Here is a 26,260-nt window from a genome sequence, read left to right as displayed (position 1 = left end):
CTTAATTCAGAGAGCCGTTCAAGGGCTTTGACTTTTAAATTGTCTTTTGTTATCCACAAGCGATCAGTGGATTGATCGACTTTTAGCAATGTAGCAGTCTAGGCCAGTATCCGTGTATGTGTATGATGAATCGTGGATGGTGATCTGTTGATACCACAAATTCGAAAACTGCTAGAAGTGTCACAAAAGCAAAAGGACCACTCCTCAAAGCCAGTTATAGCAGAATATCAAAGATAAATTCAAATGCTTTGTCAATGAACAAATGACTCTGTTTCCGTGGTGGTTGAAACAGCACTCTCGAATTCCGCGTCGGTCTATCCAATCTCCGAAACAACCAAAGAAAAACCCTTCTTTCAGCCAATAAAATCCAAAATCCAAAATCCCAAAACGAATAACCCCACCAATCAGTCTATCTCGATCGTCCTCCTCAGGTGGTGTGGTTGTTTCTTTCTGGTGCAGGCCCGCGATGGATCAAAAGTGTTGATGTCTAGTTACTCCACAGACATGGATACCAAGTCCTCGTTGGACCGGTTGGCGCACATCGCCAACATCACGCATGAGCTCACAGAGCTTAATCGGCAGATCAAGGAGGAGCCGACCCCGGACGTGGAGGTCCGAGGGGAAAAGAACGATCAACACGAAAACCTCAAACCTCGAAGACTAGCTTGCACTTCGTGTCGACAACAAAAACTGAAGTGTGACGCCCAGGTGAGAGATCCGCTTCCGTGCACGAGATGTGAAAAGAAGGGGCTTGAGTGTGTGGTGAAGGCGGATTTCAAGCGTACAGAGAAAAGAGCCCGTTTGGCTTCGATCGAGAAGGAGTTTGCCGAGTTGAAGAAGACGTTTGGAGGGCGGTCTTTTGAAGGCACGCCTGTTCCGAATGCTCCGGCGGTTCCGTCGAATCTAGGGCCCCAGGCGGTGCAGAGTCCGCAGATATCGAGGTTGAACCCTCAACTTGGTCTGACCGTGATGACTCCACAAATGAACGCCCAGATTCTGGGAACTCCACACATTTTGCCGAACCAGGGCCCAGTGCCTGTCCAGCACGCCCCGCCGACGGTGCCACCCCAAATTGTCCCGGAAAAAGTGGACCCTCCTACGGCCATGGGGCATCGCTCATTTTTGAACATCAACCCGGGCGAAAAACCGTCCCAAGCCCACAATTTCGCCGTCCCCGACCACGCCTTGCTATGTGAGGAAAAATCGCTCGGCACCGTCACGCTTCTGCCGGAAAGTATCGTCCTGCTCTACATGGACTACGTTCAAAACTACCACCCAACTTTACCTGTCGTGGAGGTTGCCAGAGGCCCCGAAAGGATATACAGACTCTGCCCTTCGCTTTTCTGGGTGATCATGTTTGTGGCGCTGCGGCGGCTTAATGATAACGGCTCGCTTCTTTTGACATTGGCGCCGTTGATCAAGGAAATTCTTTCTGAAATCACAATTTCTCCCATCACGCGGTACCACCCTACAGAGGAGGACGAGCCCATCATGAACGCCTGCTCCGTCTACTCCGTCCAGGCTTTCATCTTGTACTCCATCTGGCCTCCATTGACGTCGTCCCTTAGTTCTGACTCCTCGTGGAACACTATCGGTGTTGCATTGTTCCAGAGTATCAGAATTGGGCTCCATTCGTCTAGTCAGGTGCTTGACCAGGCTCAGCTGGAACCTATCCCTCCACAGCAGTATGCTATGGCCCAGGAGCAAATGAAAACATGGATTGTTTGCAACATTGTCTCGCAGAACATCGCTACCGTTTTTGGATTCCCTGCCTTTGTGCAATTCGACTCGTTGCGCCCACAGTATGTGGATTTGCCTGTGGCCACTCGACACCTCATGGAAATCGCTCATTTTGAGGACCAGGTGGCTCGTTCATTGACCTCCAACCTCCGTCTAGAGTACGGAACTCATCAGGTTAACGAGAGACTTTCGCTTATTAAAGTGCTTCTCAGGCAACTCGACCAGCTCGAGCTCAAGCTCACCTCCGACAATGTCCCCGATAACGGATACAGAAAAATCAAGTTCATTGTTGCACGAGTGCACCTTTTGACCCACTACTTTTTGGACGCCACAAACATCCCGCCGTTTGAATTGTCCAAGGGTCTTGTCAGACTTTACAATGCCGCTATCTCGCTCATCACCTGTGTCCAGACTCTCATTTCCATTGAGAAAGATTTCGTCAAGTTCATGCCGGTGGTTTCGATTTTGAATATCTGGCAGGCATCTTTCGTCATTGTCAAGCTTGCACACTCGCCTTTGAAATCTGTGCTTAATGTGGAACAGGGCAAGCTGACTTACATGAATGCCATTTCCATTGTGGCTAAAGCTTCTATCTTGAAACATGACGTTGCCTACAGAGCCAGTGGAATCATGAGAAACATGTGGCCGCTCTTCAAGACCCTTGATGAGAAGCTGATGACGACTCTACTGATCAAGGCACGTTCAAGAATGGCAGCCTCTTTGTTCTTCGACTGTTTGTCGCTTCTTCGTGACCAGGTTGGTATGGCTCAACTCAGCATTCGTACCGACGTCAGAGACAATGCTGATGATGACAACGATGATGAGAGCAATTCTTACGGTGAAGAGGACGATGAAGAACAGGCTGTTTCCTCCGAAGATGAAGATCCCAAGGCTCGCCGTCAAAGCAAAACGCCGAGTCAGAAATCAACACCAGGCAGCATCACCAGTTCTGGCCGTAAGAGACGCAGATCCTTGTCCAACGTTGGCGATGCCGAAAGCAAAGCTCGTCGTATCATTCGTACCATTCCATTGGACCCTCAACCCATTGCAGCTTCCAAAAGGAGCTCGATCTTCAAAGTGGTGAACACCAGTGCGGAAACTTCACCCAGTATCAGGAACGACGAGTCCCATTCACGAAGCTCAGGGTCGCCTGCCTCACTTGTGAAGAATAATCATCATCAGCATGCGCCTCAAAATGGCCATAATCCTGCCACACCACAAATGCAGCAAGCGCAAAAGGCACAAAGGCCCCAGAATAGAGAGACGTCAGATCTATACCTCAACTTTGACGAGTCGCCTTCACAGGGTGTGGGCAATCTCGATGTCTTTGACGTCAACAGCGATTTGATCTGGAAAGATGTGGACAGTCTCATGAACGACTTTGGCTTTCACGCATAGGAAGGCTAAAAAATGAAACCGAATTGATTCATGAAGAGAATCGGGATAGGGAGAAAGAATTGGAATGATGGGGTGATCTCATCAGATGAATACTGATGGCCTTGAGATACGACACCATGTGGTCCCTCCAAAACGCAACAAAATAGAGTTTTGTAGATAGTCAAGCGTTTCTGGAAAATCACAACTAAATAAAGTCCAATTTCAACGGTATCCCGGTCAATCAGCACTTGTAGTACTCTACCAGCTTGATAGTGCTGCATAAGGCCTCGCGTATATCAACAAACATCAAAACCTACCAAACCTCCATCTACACTTTTCCTCAAAAAATCAAAATATCCGCCAATCAGGATGTCCTCCAATGAAATGGTCAATCCCCACGAGCAGCAGCAGCTGGCTCTTCTTGCACGTATCATCAACAGCACCAAATCGCTCAACGACTCAGTCCATGATATGAACTTGTTTCTCCACAAGATCAACAGCGATAACAAAAACATCGACATTGTGGCGCAGATGTGGGAGAACTACTCGCTGAATGCTGAATATAATCTTGAAGCCACGGGTCAGAAGAGAAAGCCTCTTTAGCTGAGGTTGAATCTAGAGATAGTCAGAAGAGATAGTCAGGAGAGATATTCAAAGGGTCGCCCGCTCGCATAAACAAAGTATTTTTTAAAAAATGTCAATCTCATATGAATCATTTTGTTGTTTGTTGTGCATTCATTTGGGCCCCTTGAGCTAATGCACTGGAATACCATATACCTCGACAATCCTGCCGGTTCAGGCTTTAAGGAGTGTATTTGCTACTATGAAAGCGCTTTACAACATAGATTGAGCTCAAGGAAGTATGCTTCAAAGCAGTGTCGAAAGAGCTCTATCAATAGGAGCGTTGTTCATGGCGTCTTCTTGGCTACGACGAGCCATGCCATTGAGCCAGTCCAGTCAACCCAAGTCAGTGTGTTTTTGACCCGTTTTAGGGAAGGATCGACTCTCACAATTTGTGTGGCCAGAAAGCTACGGTGCTCTAGCCCCTTTAATCGATAGGCCTGTTACCTCCGCTGGAGAGCAGTCTACAGCTCGATAGATCTTACTAATTAGAATAATGAACAAGCCCATTTGATTCAACTTTACAAAATCCCCTTTTTCATGCCCTTTAAAGTTGATACGTTTGCCTACCTTTCATATAATCCACATCGGTGTACCTCATCTCAAATGATGGCCACCACCACTCGTCTACACGACCAATCGGTCCCTTTTCCAAATAAACTTTATTGATATGCTGAATTATAGTACATTAGCCAGAAACATCATCCCTCGACACTTAGTTCTGGGTAGGCAACATGCCGAATCTCTTCTTCAAAGTGACTCTCTGTCTGGAGTACTTGTCATCTGGGGAGAATCTGGCAGGGTGGGCAGATTTGGTAATCTCGCCGTCACCGGTGATTTTCTGCAAAGTGTAGACTCTCTTGCCGTCAGGGCCCAAAGTGTACATCAAATGCATTTTTGGAGGAGGTGGTTATGATGAGATGAGGTTCGAAAAACTTCATCAGTAGGTGCTACGACACCCGTACACCCCCGGCAGGAATGGTTGCAAAATCGGTCCTGGCAGTTCCCCCAAGGCGGTGGCCCATTAATATTGCTATAGATCTATTTAGTTTTAATCAATAAATAAGTATAAGTAGATTATACTGCTCTACTTTGGCTCCCGAGCAAGTTACGAGCGCTAACTCTGTTGTGCGGCGTTTTTAGGCCTTTTGAGCCACACAGGTGTTATCAGCAAAACTCATCATTTACAGAAAGCCAATTTTCGTATTTGAGCCTCCTCACCAAAACTTCAACATATGTGACATAGTAAACCACCGCTTTCCATATTATATCAAATGGCTCTGTGGCCGAGCGGTCTAAGGCGGCAGACTCAAGTTCTGTTATCGTAAGATGCGCGTGTTCGAATCACGCCGGAGTCATTATTTTTTGGACATCTTTCTCCAAACCTTTTTTTTAGTCATATATGCCAAAGCCACATATCAGAAGGCAGAGTTTCTGGAATCAAATTTTTGAAACTGTTTGGAAGATCGTTGTCACGTGCCGTGTCACGTGCAGCGCTCGATATCGTCCACCTTGTCAAAACTCCAACTACAACTTCCATTAATCATGGCTCCACCCAAAAAAGACGCATTTGCCGACTTGTTCCTGTCGGCTACGGGCCTGGGCCTGGGGTCGTCGCTAAATCAGAATATGAACAAGCTCTCCTTGCAGGAGCAATTGCATTCTCAGAAACCCAAATCACAGAGTCCGTTTAATGACTGGGAGGTATTGTCATCTGGGAAATCAACCCCACCAGTCAAGCCAAGCTCACAGGCTCAAGATCCTTTTCTGGTTTTTGAAAACAAAAAGCCTGCTCCAGCATCATCCATCGACGATGATCTACTATTCGGTCTAGGCTCCACATCCAAGCCTTCTACACCCTCAGTTCCACAGCAAGCACCTCAAGCACCAAAACAGCAAAATAACATGGACAATCTTCTTGATGACGATTTCACGGACGCATTCACTCCTGAACCTGTCGCTCCTCCAAGACCTGAACCAGAGCCTGAAGTCGAAGAGGAACCCAAGATCCAACAACCTGTGGCTAGAAAGCCCTCTCAGATTCCAGAGCTGGGAAGAGACTCTGTTTTGGCCGGACTCGTCGACATTGGCTTCCCCGTTGATGTTTCTAACAAAGCGATTGACCAGGTTGGTCCAGATCTTCAAGGTTGTGTGAATTTCATCATGAGTGGAGGAGAACGGACTCCAGCTTCGGGTCGCTCATCCAGATCCTCCAGACAGAATGCTCGTGCCAGCCCGCTGGGTCAACAAGACTTGGGTGCGGCGTTTCAGGATTTCTCCACTGACATGTTCAAGAAAGCATCATGGTTCCTTGCCAAATCCAAGGAAACGGTTTCTAGAAACATTGAGCAGTTCCAGGGACGTGAGAAGGAAAACAACTCTATGCCTGCGTGGATGAGGCAGCAAGACGAGTACAAGGAACGTGCGCTGGAAAGAAAGAAGGATGGCAGTAATTATGAAGACTATGGAACCGATGCAGAGAACATTGACCAAGAAGAAATTCAGCGGATCATCAGGATGCAGAAGCAGCGTGAGAAGGAGAGACAGAAACAGAGAATTGACAAACTTAAAGAAGGTTTAAGCAGCAACAAAAACAAAGATAGCAGAGAAAGCCTGGCTCGTTCTTCCCCACAGCCACCCATGCCTAGAAGGCCTTCTCTGGCAGCCAATCAAAAGAGTCAACCGCCAAAGGAACCTGCTAGGCCAGTCTCTCAGCCAGTGCAGTCCAACGGACAGCGTTCTAAACCTTCTCCAGCACCTCAAGAGGACGACTTGTTGGGTCTCAGAGACGATTCCCTCACACCCAGTCAGCGGTTTAAGGCATCTCAGGGAGACGATGACGTTTATGTCTCGTCTTCAAGAAGACGCCGTGCCAAGGTATCTTCAAAGCCCCGTGTGGCTACCTCTGAAGCACTCAATGCATTCCAGCAGTCAGATTATGAAACTTACAAAGCCAAAGGCACAGAAGCTTTCACGAACGGTAATTACGACGACGCATTCAACGCATACACCAAGGTTCTCGAGAGCCTTCCAGTCAAGCACGAGCTTCGCATTGTCATCACCTCGAACTTGGCCATCACTAACATCAAGCTTGGAAATTACAAGCTGGCCATACAGCTGTGCGATGAGGGTATGGCGTTGGTGGGAGAGAACATTAATGACGCTGATTGGGTCTTGAATGATAAGGAGATAAAGTACTGGTACGTCAAGTTATTGGCACGGAAGGCTGAGAGTCTTGAGATGACTGAAAACTTCCCTGCTTCGCTTGAGTGCTACATGGAACTTATATCCAAGCATGGTGTCAACGAGAAGAAGGTCATGGATGCCAAACGCAGAGTCAACAATATCGTGAACCCACCTAAACCAGCCCCAAAGAAGGCTCCTCAAGCATCTAACAATGCACCAAACAAGGACTATGCCCAGGTTAAGAAAATCAGAAAACAGAACCTTGAAGACAAGCAGCAGGAGGAGCAGAAATTCAGATTGCATGACCAGGTCCACGATCGTGTACAAGCATGGAGTTCCGGTAAGGAAGACAACCTCAGGAACCTTCTCATGTCCCTCAGTGACGTCCTTCCCGAAAGACTCGGCTTCCCATTCATCACTACAAAGAAGATCACCATCAATGATCTTATGCTCACCAAAAAGGTCAAGATTAATTACATGAAGGTCATCAGTGCCATCCACCCAGATAAGTTGGGTAAGTTCGAGTTGGAAGACCAAATGGTGTGCCAGGCCGTCTTCATTACCTTGAACAAGGCCTGGGATACTTTCAAAGAGCAAAACGATATAGCATAATAAAGTCACCATAGACGAGAAAAAAAAAAAAAAAAGGTAGACTTTGTAGCAGCAGTATATAAACTGATCGTGCGTTGAAAGTAGAAAAAAAGAACTCCGATACGGGGAGTCGAACCCCGGTCTGCTCGGTGAAAGCGAACCGTGATAGCCGTTACACTATATCGGATTTTCACAAATATTTGATGTGCAGGGTTATTATATCGCTTAGCTTTGTTATTCGTCTACATGCAGTACTTTCTTGCTTTCGCTCACTATTTTCCAATTTTTACCAGTATACCCCAAAAAATCAGATTTTTCAGCCTGAATAACCTTAGTTTAGCTCGTACAGTGTGTGCCAAAAATGACGGGAATAATTTTAGCTTTGTGTGTATTGACATCGTGAGTGGTAGATATTACTTCAAAATGTAGCGAAAATGGCTGTGCTCCACTTCCAAATTATCAAAATATTGTAATCAGAACCTCGACTGCTGAAATCTAAGCTATACAATGAGTCGAAAGTTCGATGAATAACCCCTATCGATCGATAAACACGGCGAGAAGTTCGGGAAAATGACCTAAGTGCCTCGTGAAATTGATCATACTAAGTTATTTCAGGAGGTTAATTCTATATAAATTTAGATTATTATACTCATATGAAGAAATTATCTGGTAAGAACTAATATATAAAGCCACTACTTCCTTCTTAAGGTTGTCGTTATTCGGAAAGTTCGCATTGTATCGTCATTTTGCAACTAAATCGAGTGAGCAAGACCAAAACGTGAAAATGATAGTGGACACAAAAAAAGCTACATGGAACGAATTTTTTCGTGATAAAAGCCGACATTCAAAGAAGATTCACAATTAAAGCTCACCCAATCAGCCTCACCTAATTTCCACCTCCGATGATTATTTCCATCATCAGAGCCGATGCTCATCGCATCGGTGCGAAACATTACCCCAGATTTTCATAAACCACATATTTCACGACAGTCTACATGCTGGAAAAAGAAAAAGCAGAGCTAGAAGACGACATTCTACGCTATAATGAGCTTTTGAAGCGCTCCGAAGAATTGGAGAAAGATATCCCGCCCAGGCGAGAACCAAAGAGACCAGCCAAACCCGCAAAAGCAAAGGTCAATGAAGTCAAAGTGAAGAAGGAGCCAGCGAAAGTCAAGGTGAAAACGGAGCCTAAGGGTACTAGAAGACAGCCGCCGAGAAAGAGCAAAATCGCTGTGAAGATGGAGGAAGAAGAGGAGGAGATTGCCAGAAAGCCTAGTATACCACAGAAGAAGCGTCCTAGACCAAAGGCCAAAGAAGAAATGGAACATTGTCCCAAGAGAATCAAATACTATCTGAGCCACAGGCCCGTTAAGAAGGAGGAGCATGAAGAGAAGTACCTTCGTCTGAAGGTGAGATCTTTCGAAGACCATATATCAGTGACTCTGTCTTATAGTGACTTGATTCAGGCGGTGAAGGAGGACGAGGGGAAAACGCTCGATTTCGGGATGCTGATGAACTTGCTTCCGAAAAACATTGCATTTGAAAAAAAGCGGTTTGATTTTGGCAGTTCAAGCGAATTTGACTCTGTACTAGATCGCCGCCACAGTTTCAACGACGACATTGATCGGTTTTTTCGACAAATCAGCGATGGAGGTGCTTTCACGGCGTCCAGTGATGTGCCTCTTGTGTGACGAGGGTGGTCCCCATGGGCATTTATAGAAATATAGAGCAAGCATAAGCAGCACAGCCCCAAGGCAGCCGAGTAAATGGAACAAGGTTCCATGAAGAGGCAGAAGGTTAAAGGCAAATTGAAAAAAAAAAAAGAAAAAAAAAAAAAAAAAAATAGAAGAAAAAGCACGGAAAAAAGCAGCACTTATCACAAGGTAGAGCATTGGCGACAACCCTGGGGTGCAAACCAATAACCAAGCATTACCACACCACGGAGCTTCTACACAAGCAAAACTTGCCAATTTCTCAACTACTCCTTCGGATTCCCCTTTCGGCAAAAACAGTCGCTTCACGGTTCACGGTCCCAACCGCTGGTCGACTATTCTCAAGAGATGCACCCTCTTGACGTCACCCAGACCAAGAAGCCGAGCCTGGTCAGAGCGTTCTGTAAATATTTGAAAAAAAATAAAAGCCACTAATCCATCACTGGCCAATGGGCCCTCTGACTCACAAACCTCATCTCAACCCGCCTGAAACCTAATCTCAACCGGACTCACCCACCTCACCAGACCATCCTCATCACTCCACCAAATCTACAACCAGTCCCCGCCCAGAAAGGGTCCATACGCGTTCGCGTCTTGGCCCACAATGGCACTAGTGAAGACTTTTCCGTGCCATGACGTGAATATCTCTCGGCACCGGGGCCAAGACATAAGAAATTTGACACAATGGCCAGGGGCAGCGGTTTTTCTGTTCTACAGCAAAAGGCTCGTTTGCTCCGATGCAACAGTGCTGGGCCCAAGACGAGCTGGCTGTTTAGCTGGGCTTCGTTGGACTGGCTACAAGGCAGGCTTTGGCCGGGCAGCACAGCCAGGAATGCCGGGGAATGAACAAATTTTGAAGGAATTGGATTTTTAAAAGCAAAGAATAGTAAATTTTCCACTAAAAACCGCTTCCCTTGAATCACTCAATTACCGAATTTTCCATCTCCCCAGCTCTCGGGCCATTTGGTGGGACCATGGCGGTTTGCATCAGCTGCGACTGCGCCCCAGCAGCAGCCGAGCCTAGAGCCGTGGCGTACGTTGCTGGACGCTTTGCAAAACGCAAAAAAACACACTTTCCCAAAAAACAAGCACTTTTTGACTTTGCCAGACTCCCTAATTCAGGCCCCGGCTCTAAATGGCTCAATGGAAGGGCTGGCCCACTCCGGAGCCGCGGCGCAACCGCACGTGCTCGTATATTTTGACGTGCAGCTGCCAGCCAACGGTCGCCAAAACAGACGTTCCCACCACTACACAAAGAAAAGATTAAAATCTCCCGCCAAAACCGACTTTTCCGAGTAGAACCATGTAATTTTCTTCCAATTTGACCCAGTCCAAGTACGTAATGCTCCGCCCCTACCCCCCGAGGCGCTGCGCGCAGGCAAGCGAGTCCTGTCAAAACCCCGTAAGTTTTCAGCCTGATCCCGACAAAGGACTGCCCCGCCGGGAGTATATAAAGCCTGCATTTCTCCCAGATCAGCCCGTTTCAACGGTGTTTTTTCCTTCGTTTCCTTCCCTACCTCCCCCAGGTTTCTCCCACCATCCTCTTCTCTGCGTGCCCAGATCCGTCACGCCTGCACTGCCCTCCCGATCCGCTATAAATACAGCGCCATGGCCGTTTTCCGCAACTCCTCCCGAGCAAAAAAGTCCACCATGGAACAGAGACCCCCACAACAACCCGAGGAACAAGGCGGCCACTACAACGCCCCCGAGATCCACGACCCGATCCTTAAAGCCGTCAACGAGGCCCAGCCTTTTGAGGAGGCCACCGCCGGCCATTTTGGCAGAAGACCTTCCTACTTGTCCCAGGCGTCTGGCGACTTGAAGGACCCCTTTGGCCAGGCCATCCGCCAGGCCGACATGCTGAACCCAGCCCGCTCCAGAAACGAGAGACCCTTGGACACGATCCGTGGGTTTGAGTACCAGATCACGGGCGACTTGTCGTACAGAGACCAGCTCGAGTCGAGCCGCTTGGGCTGGGGATTCCACGAGGATTTCCCCCACTACAGCCTTCTGGGCCAGGGCGACGGCCAGGAGTACCTGCGGCCCGTGGCCAGCTTCAGCGGCGGCGAACAGGCCATGTACAAGGCCAACAACTACAGTGCATCGTCGTTGAAGCCCGAGACCAAGAAGAAGAAGAAGGGCCTTTTTGGCCGCAAGAAGTAGAGTGTCGGTAGGCGGCGGCGGCCGGTGCTGGTTGCCAGGCTGTCTGGTCTACGTTATGTTATGTTGTATACGAACGCGCCGAAGGTATGAAGCCCGAGTGTAGGTGATTGGTGGTTGCTGGGATGCTCGGATCGAGCCTCGCTGGAAGGCGGAGTAATGGTCCAATCATTAGGCGCCGTGCATATCCCACAGCCCTGACTAAAGCACAAAGACGCAGAAGGGGGTGCTGAGGTTCATGTGCTTTGAATTGATGATTTTGATGAGGTAGTGTTTTTGTAGAAGTGGTGGTGATGAAGGTGGTGTCAGTCTGGAGACTACCGTCGTAAAGATGCGTTAGGGCGCATACGTTTGGCTGCAAAACCGCCGATCATGCGAGGTCGGGAAGTTGAGAACCTTGTGGGTGGATTGGGAGGGAGGGTTTTTTGTTGATTTAACAAAGCACGTTGAAAGGGATGTGGAAATTAAGGGGAAGAAGAAAACGAAGCAGGTTTGAGGAATCCCGGCTGGTGCAGATCGTATGGTATGCGATCGTCCGGTGTCTCAGAACAGAGAGAGGTCTGAGAGGGTACGTAAAGAGACTTTCTGAGAGACTTTTAACAAAAAGAAAAAAAGCAGTCAAAGAGCGGTTTCACAAAAGCAAATGAAATGGAGTTCCTGGGCTGTGTGAGGGCTGTGGTGTGGAAGTGTGGTACTTCTGAGCCGTAGTGCCGCAGCACGATGTAGGCGGAGGTGTGGTGATGTCCGACGGGTGGTTGCAATATTAAATTGGGGGATTTGGAGGTATGGGGGTATTTTGGGGGTGGCGGCAATTATGGAAACTCCAATTTGGGTAAGTTTTGAATGGTGTTTTTGGTGTGGAGGTGACATGGGTTCCGGGCATCAAGGACAGTAAGCTAGAGTAGGCAGTAAATGGTTGAGCTAGAATCGTAGCTCGATGGACCTAAGATATCGTTTTTGACTAGACAGGTCAGGCTGTACTTGGCGAGTTATGTAGTGCCATGATCCCGATATCACTTTACGAATAGCCACTAGTCGAGTACACACAACTTCCCTGTACCACCAAAAACAGCATACCAAGAACGGCAGTTGCAATCACTATAACACCAGGAGCAGACATTGCATCACTGAACTTCACAGAGACACCACTAACTCTAATGACTCTGCTCCTCCCCTGCTCCTTCCCTGCTCCTTCCCTTCAGAGTCAATAGTCTACCCTACAGAAGGTGCAGCTGACGCAGAATGGCGTATCCAACTCCCTAGCCATTCCAAAATCCAGCACCCTAAAATTCCCCATCACCAGATTTCGTCACCGTGCTTGCATTTGGGTGCAAACCCAGCACTGACAAGACCTCCCGAACGAGAAACCCATCTAAATCACATTCATTTCCACTCCATAGACCTTCTAAACACCAGCGCAATTAGACTCCAGACGCTGCACCCTATCGCCTCGAGGCGGTATACCGCAAATATAGATCTACAGCTCTCGAGGCCGAAACACTGACGTAATGAAATCCCATCGTCACGACTCTCCCATATGTTTGAAAACTCACCTTCATCCTTATGCCAGATCGACCAGGCCTCAGATATACGGCATGTTTCAACGGTGACGCAATCGAAGTCTCGGTGACAGCCGTGCGTCGGGCGGTCTGCGGCAGCCGAATTAGAGTTTCGTACATATTCCGGCTTCAGTTTCAGGTCAAGGCCCGTATGTGCCAAAAGGGCAAGAACCACCGACATTCCCGTTATCTAAAGGTCTGTATAGGCCGGCCTCGCTTAACATTCCCCAGATCAATGGGGCACGCCAACTCAATGGCACAATGAGTAAACAAAATATGAAAATACACAAAACGCTTTTTGGATAATAATTCAAAGGCCGTATATGTTCCCACTTGTTTCAGCTTCGCCGGTGTTTCAGAATCACGGCCAGACCTCGCGATTTCGCAGCCACCCGCAGCAGGGTTCCGAAACCATAGCCAAAAGAGCCCCAAAATCACCTAATCCAAGGAGCCAAAATAAAGTCTAGTTTAAATCCCAAAAATTCCCGTCCAAAGTATCCCATAATGAAGTCCCATCGCCCACCACTCCCCCATCGCTGTGTTTCAGGTGCCGATCGTCCTGCGCTGCTACATCGCGTACATTTCCTCGTGAAACTCCCTCATATATACCCTCTCAGATACTCATTTCCACAACCACCACAGCATAGCATCACCATGGACCAAGCGGTGTACCAACCCCAGTACCCCCAGCAGCACCAGCAAGTACACCATCCCCAGTACCCGCTGGACCAGCAGCCGCTAGAAAAGAACCAGCTTGACCACAAGTACAGATTCAATGTGCTGGATCATTACCGAATCGAAGAAATCGTGGGGCAAGGTGCCTACGGCGTGGTGTGTGCTGCCACCCACAAGCCCACTCAGCAGAGAGTGGCCATCAAGAAAATAGAGCCGTTTGAGCGGGAAATGCTTTGCCTCAGAACCCTCCGTGAGTTGAAGCTTCTCAAACACTTTAACCACGAGAACATCATCAGCATCTTGGCCTTGCAGCAGCCAGCGTCCTACGAGACCTTCAACGAGATCTACTTGATCCAGGAGCTCATGGAGACAGACCTCCACAAGGTCATCAGAACACAGCAGCTTCTGGATGACCACATCCAGTACTTTGCTTATCAGACTCTCAGAGCCCTCAAGGCCTTGCACTCGGCCAACGTGCTTCACAGAGACCTCAAGCCGTCCAACTTGCTTATGAACGCCAACTGTGACCTCAAGATCTGTGATTTTGGGCTTGCCCGGTCGGTGGCTTCCTCAGAGGACAACTTTGGTTTCATGACAGAATACGTGGCTACGCGTTGGTACAGAGCTCCCGAAATCATGCTTACGTTTCAGGAGTACACTACGGCCATTGACGTGTGGAGTGTGGGGTGCATTTTGGCCGAAATGGTGACGGGTCGTCCGCTTTTCCCCGGCAGAGACTACCACAACCAGCTATGGCTCATAATGGAGATCTTGGGCACCCCAAGCTCCGAGGACTACTACAATATCAAGTCGAAACGTGCTCGCGAGTACATCCGACTGCTCCCGTTCTGCAAGAAGGTGCCGTTCACTGAGCTCTTCTCGCAGGTGCCCGAGGTGAATCCTTTGCTAATTGACTTAATCGAGCAGCTTCTCGTCTTCAACCCGGCCAAGCGTATCACAGTGGAGAATGCCCTAGCGCACCCGTATCTCGATATATACCACGATCCCGAGGACGAGCCATGCAGCGAGCCGATTCCCGACAATTTGTTTGACTTCAACAAGCACAAGGACCAGTTGTCGATTGCCGACTTGAAGAGGCTTCTCTACGAAGAGATCATGCAGCCGTTATAGCATATAGACATTGAGCATACGAGCCACGATAAAACGATATAGCCATAAACTAGACAGTTGAGAATGTGTAGTGGCGTAGGGAAGAACTATGGAAAATTATCACCATGAATGGGTTTGAGGTTCTTGTCTGGAGATCTCTGATATCTGCGATCATGAGGTCCGTTCTAGTCTATTTCTCATGATTGTAGAAGAAGAAGTCAGTCTTAATTGATGAATCTTCAAAAAAGACGAAAACAAGCTCACCTTACTGAAATTTCATTTTTTTTAGATTTCACCACACTCGCCATATTAACCAGGCCGATTGTTCGGTGGTGCGATCAAAGGCTATAGGTATCCCAATAGTGAATCCCGCCTAATAAACAAAACCTTAATTTTTATAAATCATCAAACTTATATTATTTATCTAAATCACCATAATTACCTCTAAATCACCCTTCCCGGCGGTTTGATGAAATCGATACCCAGGCAGTCGTGCAGGGACCGCGTTGAAGAAAACACGCAGCATTTCCAGATCACCAAGTCAACTCCAACTCAACCACGAAAATGAACTTTTTCGCCCTCATGTTCATGCTTGTGGCGGTCGTGCAGGCACACACCGTGCTCTTGCCGCCCCACGGAAAGCAGTGTTTCTTTGAGCACCTCAAGGCTAACGATGAGTTGTCCATCAGCTACCAGGTTGGTTCCAGAGACCCCAACAACGCTGAGCAGTACACCATTGATTTCTACATTATTGCTCCCAACGACAAGATGAGAATTTCCAAAGGCAGCATTGACCACGGTGACGAGACCATCAAGGCCGAAATGACCGGCAGATACAAGTACTGTTTCCTGAACGAGAAGTCGTCTCGTGTGGACTTGGATGTTTCTTTCAACGTGCACGGCGTGGTGTACATTGACGTGAACGACCCCCAGTCGGACACTTTGGACTACGCGATCCAGAAGTTGGGTGAGTTGACCAGCGACGTGAAGGCTGAGCAGAACTACTTGGTGATCAGAGAGAGAACCCATAGAAACACCGCCGAGTCGACCAACTCGCGAGTCAAGTGGTGGTCGATGTTCCAGATCGTGGTTGTGGCCGCCAACTCGTTGTTCCAGATCTACTACTTGAAGAGGTTCTTTGAGGTGAGGTCTGTCGTCTAGTCCACCCCATAATTGTGCATATCCGGTCTCAGACCACCGGCAAAAAGTCAATATACGCGACGTAATAGAGAGATGTAGAGGGGAAGGTTTACTTTATTGAGGATGAAAGGGGGCCGGTGTCTGAGGAGTGTCTGTAGGTTTGACAGCTCTGGTGACACCACGAGAATAATGGACAAGAAAAACGAAATGATTTTGCCCAAAAATCGGAAAGTGTTACATATCTTTATTGCTTGAGTGATATTAAAAAAATGAAGGAGGAAGATTCAAGAGCTTTAGTGATTTGTCTCTTGATAGGTGATGGACTGGAAGTACGATATAGCTATTACCAACTGACGTAATCCAAATCCATATCAACAACAATTGCGAGTTTTGATTCAATAGCAATGAATATCTGGATCACTTATTATCATATTTAATACGAATTCAATTTACACCGTTCATGGACCTCCCTGTCGGTTCCATCTACATCACACGACTATCACCCAAAGAGATGTCAAACCACCCACCACCCAAAATCCACTCAAGCCTCCCACATTCCACTCTCACTTTTCAAACTTTAACCAGATCTACTACTTCAGACACCCACTACTTCAAAAAACACACTTCAACAATTCCTCCATCCACCTCCACATCACTTCTCCATTAATGGCGGCCTTGAGTGTGCATTGAGGTGCGTTAGCGGGTCCAAGTCCGAGATGGCCGAGACCAAAGTACAACGGTCAGGGTCGCCAAAAACCGAGCTTCCTGGAAAAAAACAAAAACACAAAGAAACAGAAACTAGCGGCTACGGCGTTTACAAAATGGCTGCGAAAATCGTCCCGAAACTGGCAACCCCAAACGCAGAAGGCGTGAAAAACACTGAAAAACCTGAAAAGAACGAGGCGTTTGGCTCAATCACGGGCAAAAGACCATCAGCCAGAATGCAAAATAAGCTTTGCTGAAATGGGTTGCCTTGGCGGGGCAGGTGGGGCAGGTCCCTGGATTCTCCGGTTTCCAAACCCCGAGACCCCAGATTTCAGCAAGGAGGGCTCTCGAAGAAACGATTTGATCGGTCAATTTGATTTCTCTGTTTATAATAAATCTACATGGGACTTCTGGTGCTCAAGGCGGGTGTCCCGGGACTCGCCTGATTCCTGTGTGGGCCTGGCCAGTTGCCTTTTTCGTTCCAGGCAGGTATGACAGTTTTTCAAAATAGTGAAAACTCCGTGACCAGCGGTTGATAATATGGACCAAAGGGTGGTTTTGGAAATTTTAATGTATCTAGGGTAGACAGTGTCCTGTGACCGGACGACCGAATTTCAATGGACTGTGAAAGAAGAATCAGTGGATCTTACATTGTCTGTCTGGAGCCGCCAAGGAATAGCTATTTTTCAGAACGGCGATGGACCCTAGTTGCAAAGTAGACTTTGTGTTTTGTAGGCCTAAATTTAAGCAAAAAAGGTGGAAATGTCGGCACTTTCGGCCCCTGAATCCAAGCCTTCTTTTCCAGAATATCCCAAAATACCGGCAAAACCAGGGTTCTCCATCATCTCTCCACACTCTTTGACACAAGCGAGTGCGCTTTGGGTGCAAATCGACCGTGCGTCGGCGCCACACTCTCAGAAATGCATGGCTTTTTCTGAAATTTTAGACTTATCATCTCTTTACCAATTATTGCCAATTCATCAAATTTCCAAATCTCTACCCCCTTTTATACTCTCACTAGGGCCACCCAACATTGGGGATACGGCACCAGCCAACCGGTCCTGCATGCAGTCCCAGCACTCCAGATTCAGCGCGCCGTTAAGCACCGCTCGGCTCAAAGGAACTCCTGTGTGACCCCACCATTTATTCCGAGCACATATATAAGCAGCTGATTACCTCCTCACTTTTTCTGCACCCCATAATCCTCAACATGTCCAAGTATTTTACGGAAATCAAGGAATTGCCCCCAGACCCCCTTTTCGGCCTCAAGGCCCGTTACGTCGCCGACAAGCGCACCGACAAGGTCGATTTGGGCATTGGTGCTTATAGAGACAATAACGGCAAGCCTTGGATCTTGCCCGCCGTCAGAAAAGCTGAGAGAAAGTTGATTGACTCCGAGGGCTATAACCACGAGTACCTTTCCATTTCGGGATACGAGCCATTTTTGGAGCAGAGCGCAAAGGTGATTTTGGGCGAAGACTCCCAGGCCATCCAGCAAGGAGCTGTGGTGTCTCAGCAATCGCTTTCGGGAACCGGTGCTTTGCACTTGGCTGCTGCTTTCTTGAAGCAGTTCTACGCCGGCACCCACACCATCTACTTGTCGAAGCCCACCTGGGCCAACCACAACCAGATCTTCTCCTCCGTTGGTTTCAAGGTCGACAGCTATCCTTACTGGGACGCTAAGAACAAGAAGTTGGACCTCGAAGGCTACCTCGCCACCATCAAGTCCGCTCCTCGTGGCTCGATCTTTGTCTTGCACGCCTGCGCCCACAATCCAACTGGTTTGGACCCTACTGCCCAGGAGTGGACCCAGATCTTGCAGACCATTGCCGACCACGACCACCTTCCCCTTTTCGACTCGGCCTACCAGGGCTTTGCCTCGGGCGATTTGAACAAGGATGCTGCTCCTATCAGAGAGGCGATCAAGGCAGGCACCATCTCCTCTCCTATCCTCATTTGCCAGTCGTTTGCTAAGAACGTTGGTATGTACGGTGAGCGTGTGGGTGCTATCCACGTCGTTTTGCCTCTCAGCGAAAACGCCAGCACCAGAGACCCATTGAAGAAGGCCATCAAGTCGCAATTGAACAAGTTGACGCGGTCTGAGTTCTCCAACCCACCAGCCTACGGTGCTAAGATTGTCGCCACCATTCTTACGGACAACGAGTTGCGTAAGCAGTGGCAGGAGGACCTCATCACCATGTCTTCGAGAATCATCTCCATGAGAAAGGAATTGAAGAGACAGTTGGAAGAATTGGGAACCCCCGGTACCTGGGACCACATCACTAACCAGACTGGTATGTTCTCCTTCACCGGTTTGAGTGCCGACATGGTGGCTCGTTTAGAGAAGAACCACGGTGTGTACTTGGTGAGCTCCGGTAGAGCCTCTGTTGCCGGTTTGAACGAGCACAATGTCTCCAAGGTTGCTAAGGCCTTTGACGAGGTTATCAGACACTTTGCCAAGTCTAAGTTGTAAACAGCAGAGCTATATATTAATCGATATTCATGACCATTGCGATATTTTTGAGTTGTAGTTATTTGTAGCGCAAAGGGGATCAGGTCTAGTGTAGTCTTGGTGAGTGATACCACAACGGATTCGGGAGGCTTCAGTTGAAGGGATGCAATTATGGACACTAGTCATGTTGATATGATGTTGACATGAATGTTGACATGAAGGATTCTGACTTCTGAGGTTTTTAGGGGTCTAGCTCAATGAATGGATATAGCGTAATAGCCTCACATAGTCTTTGTGTCTACCCCAGATGAAAATCACGTATTCATTGAACTACGAGAGTGAAGGAAATAGCCCGAATTTCCATAGACTAAACTTTTTGAACAAATCAAATGTAAAAAGTACTATCTGGCGTTGTGATTGACAATGGTTTAGGAGGTCCAGTGAGTAGCATGGGATCTGAGTCCATGATACCCCGATTTCACCACCACCAAGGTGTATCCCAAGTAAACCTAACATTCCTTGCTTATGACAAAAATTATAGCAATGTCTGAGTAACTCAACTCCACTCATCCAATTATCTACAACGTTATTGGCCCCTTTCCATACGAACCACATCTACAACGTATCCACATATATGCATGTTTTATTCTTTATTAATTACGCCTAAGGCTTACTTTCTTCTGAAAGAGCAGCCCTCGGTCAACTTAGCCTTACCACCGGTTGGGGTGCACAAGACAGTGGAGCAGTTGTCACAGGTGACAGCGGTCTGTGCGTGGGAGAAGACAGTGGTGATGTTCAAGCAGCCCTGGCACTTGACGTCCATGAAGTAGGATCTTGGGCCCTGCACCAAGGTCTTCTTCTTGTGTTTCTGAGCTTCAGTAGCTGGGTTTGGGTGCAACAAGTCTTGAACTAAAACCTGGATGTTAGTGGGTTGTTGGGGAGAATAAGCCGTGCGCCGGTGCCACAGAGTGTAGCTTTGTGGGAATCAATGGAAAAACGAGTTTTTATTGCTTTGGAGGTCGTCAGTCATGGATAGGTCGTCGAGGGGTTGTTGGAAGTTCTTTTCGACTAACTCCTGATGTAGACATCGTAAGAATTTGGGAAAAACGGGATTGGGTTTGGAATGACGGGGAGACATGGGCTAGCGCTCTGGCGTTCAACGGCACGGCCGTGCTTGGGTGGTTTCACATACCATATTGAGTCTATTGAATGAGAAAGAGTTTTCACTGAGAAGAAGTGATAATTTTTTCAGGGCAGCAGAGTGAGAATTTGGGGTCTTGTGTGCAGTGCGGTTTTCGTTTTTTTGTGTGGCCTCGAGCCACTGGTTTTGTATGGAGAAGGGCGCTTTTTACTGTCTTGTGTGTGCGCACGGAGGAGGAACGTTTGGTGAGGATGCACGGGTGTTTTTGAGTCACGTGTTGGTGTGACTGTCTTTCTCCAACACAACCCGTCGAGTCAGGCGCCCAAAAGCAAGGCCTTTCATTGAGGTGAGGAAGCTGGATTGTTTCTTTTAGCGTTTTAGGTGTTTTTATCGAGATTCATGCAATTCGAGCCGTGTGGCGCATGCGAGTGGCTGCGAAAAGTGTCTCAGAAGATGGTTCGTTGACAGTAGTTAAGGGTTGATATTTAAGGGTTTTGGAGCCCAATTTTTATTACATAAGAGAGGAATGTGGTACACGGAGAAGGTCATGAAGTTAATCGAATTCCAGAATTCCGACCTCTGGCGTGGATATTGTAAATCTCTTACTGCTCTGGATACCTCCTATGATAGAGGATTAAGCCTAAGGTCTTTCGACTCTGTTTACAACAGATAAGAATCACCAGATGAGAAAAGAGAGATCATAAACCATCTGAGAAATTACTAAGGTCCTTAGTAGGTCAGCGGATCGATAATCACCTATTGAGGACTTCTCTTTTTCAACGACATAGAGCGCTTCCACTTGCCCATTTCACCCCCCAAATTATCATCAAATAGGCCAATTTTTTAATAAGTCAAACTAAAGATGCTTAATAATAATTTTACTGAGCTATGGAATCAGCTGGGTTCATGGAAACCACACCATTGTGCTGTAGCTTGACGCAGACTGATTGTGTCTCAGATTCCATACACAATTACGGATCTACTTAACTGGACAATATAAAGCCTTCTAGAATACTTCAAAACTTAGCATAATACGTTGAATCGCTTGATCATGGATCGCTTTAACGCTACTTCGTCGTCAATCAAATAATCATCAATTCACTGTAAACTAAAAGTATAATATTGGCCAAAATTCCAGACATCCTAACAGCAGCCAGCTCGGCATCCATCAGAACCAAACTCCAAAAGGAGCCAAAGCCCTGGAAATCTTCTCTTCGCTGCGCTGCATGTACTTCGCTATCAAGCAACTATATAAGATAGGAACTATAAAAGATAGATAAGTATTAAGCTTTCTCAGACCCAAGGCGAACCCAAACACACGATTGAAAATCTATACGGCTTTACTGACTTTTTGATATTACGCAATCGGTGTGGGTGTGGCCTCGGTCTGCTGTTTCAGGTAACGCTGACTCTATGTTCTGCTCTAGCTCCTCGTCCCTTCGTCGGTCTTTGCACACGTTCGCAACAGCCCTTTCTCAAAGTATATACATTTGTCTCTGGCTGCAAAGTCGGGCGAGGGCAATAACACTGGGCTGCGACAGTTCAAGTCGTGAGCAGCGAAAATCCAAAAGGCAAAAAAATAAAAAAAATTCTGACGTTCGTAAAATGGATGCATGTAAAGAATGACTGGATTAGTCTGGCTTGCCAGCTCATGGTTGTAGAAGCGGCATTGGGGCTAAAATACACGGCTTCATGGTTGTGAAGCCACAGCAGATAAAAAAACCAAGGATAAAAAAATAAGACGGCACGGTGAGTGAGCTCAACTCCAACATCGTAAGAAACATCATCATCAATTCTTGCAATGAAAGCTGTCCTAAGAGTGGATCAGCCGATTAGGTTCGGAGCCGCTTACTTGGAGCCGCGCTTGGCTTTCCTTGGAGGGGTGACCGGTCTGTTGTTGCCGACACTGTTTGGAGGAGGGTAACGTGGTCTTTTGTCTGCTGGTTTCAAGATCTGGAAAGAGCATAGTAAGCTCTCATCGACACTCATCATAGCACCGGCGTTGTCAAACTCACCACAGTAGTTGGGGGCCGAGAAAAGGGTCACCAACTGTCTCTTGGAGAAGAATTCGTAACCATCTTCCACCACCTGGTGAGCTCTGCATATCAAATCCATGTCGTGTTTTTGAAGGAAGCGGGACACCACGTCGGGTCCGAAGGTGAATGAAACACCACGGTCGTTCTCGGACCAGCCGGCAATGTCCTTGTCGGGATCGGACCACAACAAGTCACAGAGCAATCCCACGTCGGGGATGTCTGTAGGTCTCATGACTCTTCTGATTTGCTCCATGGAGTTCAAGTCTGGGGACAAACCTCCGTGCATGGTGAAGATCTTCTCGTCTATGATGGCGGCAATGGGCAAACAGTTGAAGCAGTCGGTGAAAGTCTTCCATAACTTGATGTTGTACCTTCTCTTGCACTCGTCGTAGAAACCGTAAATACGGTTGATGGAGGCACACTCGTGGTTGCCTCTCAAGATGAAGAAGTTCTCTGGGTATTTGATCTTGTATGCCAAGAGAAGACAGATGGTCTCCAAAGACTGTTTACCTCTGTCGACATAGTCACCCAAGAAAAGGTAGTTGGCCTCAGGGGGGAACCCGCCGTACTCAAAGAGACGCAATAGGTCGTAGTATTGGCCGTGAATGTCACCACAGATCTTGATGGGGGCCTCCAACTCTAACAAAATGGGTTGTTGAATGAAGATTTCTCTTGCTTTGGTGCACAAGTAGCGGATTTCATGTTCAAGGAGGGTCACCTGCTTGCCGGGTCTGGACCCTCTGACCTCCAACAATCTGTCGACGATGGAGTCGATGTCGGCTTCCTGGTGTTCAGCCATGGAAAGGGGTTTTTAAGCTTGATTTATGGGTTTGTAAAAGCCACCTGGAGGAAACAGGGGATTATGCTGGGAGATGAGTTTTTTTAAGGAGGGCAAAAAAGAAACGCTGGCTGGGACGGTGCTGGCGTGCTTTTCTTTCCTTGGCTGGGTTTGGTGGGAGGAATAAAAGGTGGTGTCAGCGAAATGAGAATGGGAAGGCAAAAAAAATAAAAAAATTATGTGCTCTACCGATATTGTATAGTGAGAAAAACAAATCTGGGAAAATTGGGCAGTGTCTATTATGACAGCGCACTTTTTCTGAAGACCAGGGGGTGAACGCCGCGACATTTGTTGCTATGGGTCACGTGAGCGGCTTCTTCAGTATCCCTGCTAAAACTGCTTTCCCGTGCCTCAGGGTATTTCGGAATGGGGGGAAATGGAATCAGCAGCGTCAATTGATCCCACCTTGATGAAAAATTTATTGAAAAGACGCGATTTTTGGTGTTTTTGATGAGGGCTACGAGCACTGAGGTAGCAGTCCGGATAAGAGAGGTGCGGATAAGAGAGGTGCTTAAGCTTACAAAATTGCTCCTGGCCGGCCCAGGCGGCCTATTTTCACCTCCGGTACACGCCATTTTAATTATGCAAATGTCAACTTTTAAATTTGAATAGTTGACGAGTTCCCTGAAATTTCCGTGTTTCGCAACCACAAAGCAACCGAGGTTCAATGGTAAAACGCGTTGCTATTTTTTGCAGCAAAAGATGAGGAAAAAATGTCGCGGTTTAAACGCCCATACTGAATTCAAAACAACTCCATTGATCCGCCCTATGGCCTCATTCTTGTCATGCGGTTTTATCTGAAACCGACGTGATCCGCTTGCGGCGCGCGACATTCACGACATTGCTTCCTGGGCAAAAGCTTGACTCACCGCATCACGTGCTGCACTTTTCGTGAATGTCCATACATAAGCCAGTTTGTTCGATTCACCGAGCTAAAAATAGATAAATGGTGTCTCAAGGGCTTCCTTCGATATAAGGCTTTGAAAGTTCTAAAACCTACGCTGCATGAGCACAATGCCGCCGCCCTAGTGCGGCTGCAAACCGCCCGGAACCGCCTCAGCATAGAAGCGAACTTCCAGAAACTCGAAATTTTGAATAAATCTCTTTTACAGTTTGTAACGTAATTGTTTGAATTATGTTTTATTTATCTTCTTTCATCTTTAAGCCTCCTTCTTCCCTCTGACGATCAACCTCGGGTCAGCATACCGCGATGGTAAATCGCATCCGTACATCTACGTACCAGTCTTATCTATGAGCCAACCTCCATTTCCAAACGAGTACGCTAAAAGACTCGTAGGGGCTTCTGATGGAAAAGCCTGTATTGTATGCTTCAAGCCGACTAGTGTCGTGCTACTAGCTGCCAACAAAGCCGACTTCTTCTATGTCTGTGGCTCCCATCTTAAGGATGCTTCATTTGCATCGCCAGTGCATCCTGAAAAGTACAACGAATTGCTAGAAAAACGAAAGACCCAGGAGAAAAGTCTTGTTCAGGCTCGTGAAAAGGTCGAGCTCAACAAGCCGTATGCGTGGGACAAGCTTGTAAGCTGGGGCAAGAAGGACTCGAAGAAGGATGATAAGGACAAGGAAGAGCCCTCCAAAGAGACCTATGACTCGATGGTGGAGAAGCTCGAACAGGCTAAGAAAGACCTTGCGGAGACAAACGACGCAATTGCGGCTTTTGACTTCAAAACCTTCAAGTTAGACAAGGATATGTACAAGGGCCGTGTCAATAACCATATCCAAGCGAAAGTTAGAGCTGCACGCCAGAAGGAAATGCAGAACCCTTCGTTTTTCCCAACTACCCCAAGCGGAGCACCACAAAAGCCATGATGCTTCTTACATGCCGCCGTAGTTCATGGCCTTCTCGTCAAACCAGTTCTGCCAGTTCAGAAGCTTGTTCTTGAGAGCCAGGCCACCAAGGAACTCCATGTTGCCCTCCAAAAGCTCGAACTTGAAGGTCTTGGAGCTACCCATGAGGGATTTCCAGAATTCTCTGGTCGACTCTTCCTTGGAGAATTCTTCCTCGTCGTCATTGTCGATGCCAGAACCTCCACGCGCCAGGCCCTTGGCGCTGAGCTCCTCCTGGACAAGCTTGGAGATTTCCTCCTCAATCAAGCTCTTGACCTTAAACACTGGCTTGGTGTCAAACAAGTCCTGCTTGTTAATAGCGAATAGATAATCGACACCCATTGGGGTTTTCTCTGTAATGCTCAACAAGTCGTACAAGAGCTTGGCGATAGCAGCCACCTTTTCGTGGCTGAGACTGGCACTGGAAGAGTCAATGACGAAAATGACGCCCTTGACGTTTCTGACTGTCACGTCTTCATTGATCAATTTGCGCAAAAGCTGGGAGTACTTCAAGTGACCCGGCCAGTCGATGAATTGGTAGTCTTTCAGGATGGCAGGATTGCTGAAAGGAATGGAGATTTTCCCGTAGTTGGCCTCCAACGACGAGATCGTGCTGACAGGCTGAATGTCCTGTAATCTGTAAAAGACAGACGTCTTTCCAGCTCCATTGGCACCCACTACCAAGAAAGTGGGCTTGTTGTAAGGCGATTTGGATTTTCCTACCGCCACTTTTCTTCCTTGAAGGCTGAAGACCACAAGAAAGATAACGAGCCCGAGAACGGCCGTGGCAAGAATGAGCTGCACTGAATCCATGGTGGTTGGTGACTTTTTGGTACGAAGTTACTACTGCGAAGACATATCTACACCGGTACACCATTTTGCAACCAATTTCCAGGTGACTGGAACAGACCAGATAGGCAGGTTTTGGGGATGGAGGGGTGGTTTTTATGGAATTTGATGACCCATTATGGGAGAAATGGGGCTTTTGGTAGGAGTTTGTGAGGGGTGGAAGTTGGGGTGGCTGAATCTGAACGGTCCATAGTGGTTTCGATGAGAATTGATTCCATTGAACTACATGGTGGGCACCACAATTTTAAATGGGAAAAAACTTGATTCATCAGCTGTCCTTTGGAAGTATAATAATAAGAAGACGTTATCCTTCACTTCTTCAGCGGGTCTCAGCCCTCCATAAGACAAATGAAATCTACTATACCATGTACCTATCATAAATGTATCGAATGGACTGAATGTATAAAAATGACCAAAATTGGCTCTTCTCCATTTTCATTACCTCTGAAATGAAGGCACTTCACCCACCCCTCGATCATTTCACTATCCTCGACGTATTACTCCTTCTCACTCACCACTT

General features: G+C 47.5%; 10 protein-coding genes and 2 non-coding genes across 12 annotated transcripts; 9 read left to right on the top strand and 3 right to left on the bottom strand.

Moving 5' to 3' along the window:
• Positions 1–504: 504 nt before the first annotated feature.
• Positions 505–3,138, top strand: LEU3 (leucine-responsive transcriptional regulator; the record flags this gene model as incomplete). Its single annotated transcript, XM_024858490.1, has 1 exon — positions 505–3,138. One exon carries the CDS (start codon positions 505–507, stop codon positions 3,136–3,138), a length of 2,634 nt encoding a protein of 877 aa, XP_024713400.1.
• Positions 3,139–5,014: 1,876 nt separating this feature from the next.
• Positions 5,015–5,096, top strand: C7M61_003139. The gene has a single exon. It is a non-coding gene; the product is annotated as a tRNA-Leu (tRNA).
• Positions 5,097–5,283: 187 nt separating this feature from the next.
• FGR32 (Fgr32p) lies at positions 5,284–7,536 on the top strand (the record flags this gene model as incomplete). Its single annotated transcript, XM_024858489.1, has 1 exon — positions 5,284–7,536. One exon carries the CDS (start codon positions 5,284–5,286, stop codon positions 7,534–7,536), a length of 2,253 nt encoding a protein of 750 aa, XP_024713399.1.
• A 94-nt stretch (positions 7,537–7,630) lies between these two features.
• Positions 7,631–7,702, bottom strand: C7M61_003137. Its single transcript has one exon. It is a non-coding gene; the product is annotated as a tRNA-Glu (tRNA).
• An 808-nt stretch (positions 7,703–8,510) lies between these two features.
• C7M61_003136 (uncharacterized protein) lies at positions 8,511–9,206 on the top strand (the record flags this gene model as incomplete). The annotated part of the gene is made up of 1 exon (XM_024858488.1): positions 8,511–9,206. The coding sequence occupies one exon, from the start codon at positions 8,511–8,513 to the stop codon at positions 9,204–9,206; it is 696 nt and encodes a 231-aa protein (XP_024713398.1).
• A 1,671-nt stretch (positions 9,207–10,877) lies between these two features.
• C7M61_003135 (uncharacterized protein) lies at positions 10,878–11,390 on the top strand (the record flags this gene model as incomplete). Its single annotated transcript, XM_024858487.1, has 1 exon — positions 10,878–11,390. One exon carries the CDS (start codon positions 10,878–10,880, stop codon positions 11,388–11,390), a length of 513 nt encoding a protein of 170 aa, XP_024713397.1.
• A 2,210-nt stretch (positions 11,391–13,600) lies between these two features.
• On the top strand, positions 13,601–14,752 carry CEK1 (mitogen-activated serine/threonine-protein kinase; the record flags this gene model as incomplete). Its single annotated transcript, XM_024858486.1, has 1 exon — positions 13,601–14,752. The coding sequence occupies one exon, from the start codon at positions 13,601–13,603 to the stop codon at positions 14,750–14,752; it is 1,152 nt and encodes a 383-aa protein (XP_024713396.1).
• A 543-nt stretch (positions 14,753–15,295) lies between these two features.
• Positions 15,296–15,892, top strand: EMP24 (Emp24p; the record flags this gene model as incomplete). Its single annotated transcript, XM_024858485.1, has 1 exon — positions 15,296–15,892. The coding sequence occupies one exon, from the start codon at positions 15,296–15,298 to the stop codon at positions 15,890–15,892; it is 597 nt and encodes a 198-aa protein (XP_024713395.1).
• Positions 15,893–17,786: 1,894 nt separating this feature from the next.
• On the top strand, positions 17,787–19,049 carry AAT21 (aspartate transaminase; the record flags this gene model as incomplete). Its single annotated transcript, XM_024858484.1, has 1 exon — positions 17,787–19,049. One exon carries the CDS (start codon positions 17,787–17,789, stop codon positions 19,047–19,049), a length of 1,263 nt encoding a protein of 420 aa, XP_024713394.1.
• A 2,968-nt stretch (positions 19,050–22,017) lies between these two features.
• GLC7 (type 1 serine/threonine-protein phosphatase catalytic subunit) lies at positions 22,018–23,004 on the bottom strand (the record flags this gene model as incomplete). The annotated part of the gene is made up of 1 exon (XM_024858483.1): positions 22,018–23,004. One exon carries the CDS (start codon positions 23,002–23,004, stop codon positions 22,018–22,020), a length of 987 nt encoding a protein of 328 aa, XP_024713393.1.
• A 1,290-nt stretch (positions 23,005–24,294) lies between these two features.
• C7M61_003130 (uncharacterized protein) lies at positions 24,295–24,797 on the top strand (the record flags this gene model as incomplete). Its single annotated transcript, XM_024858482.1, has 2 exons — positions 24,295–24,755; positions 24,788–24,797. 2 exons carry the CDS (start codon positions 24,295–24,297, stop codon positions 24,795–24,797), a joined length of 471 nt encoding a protein of 156 aa, XP_024713392.1.
• Positions 24,798–24,879: 82 nt separating this feature from the next.
• On the bottom strand, positions 24,880–25,704 carry C7M61_003129 (Signal recognition particle receptor subunit beta; the record flags this gene model as incomplete). The annotated part of the gene is made up of 1 exon (XM_024858481.1): positions 24,880–25,704. One exon carries the CDS (start codon positions 25,702–25,704, stop codon positions 24,880–24,882), a length of 825 nt encoding a protein of 274 aa, XP_024713391.1.
• Between the last annotated feature and the right edge of the window lie 556 nt (positions 25,705–26,260).

This window comes from Candidozyma pseudohaemuli (genome assembly GCF_003013735.1).
Source record: "Candidozyma pseudohaemuli strain B12108 chromosome Unknown scaffold00007, whole genome shotgun sequence".
NCBI classification, from domain to species: Eukaryota; Fungi; Ascomycota; class Pichiomycetes; order Serinales; family Metschnikowiaceae; genus Candidozyma; species Candidozyma pseudohaemuli.
This window is presented reverse-complemented; position numbering and strand designations above follow the sequence as displayed.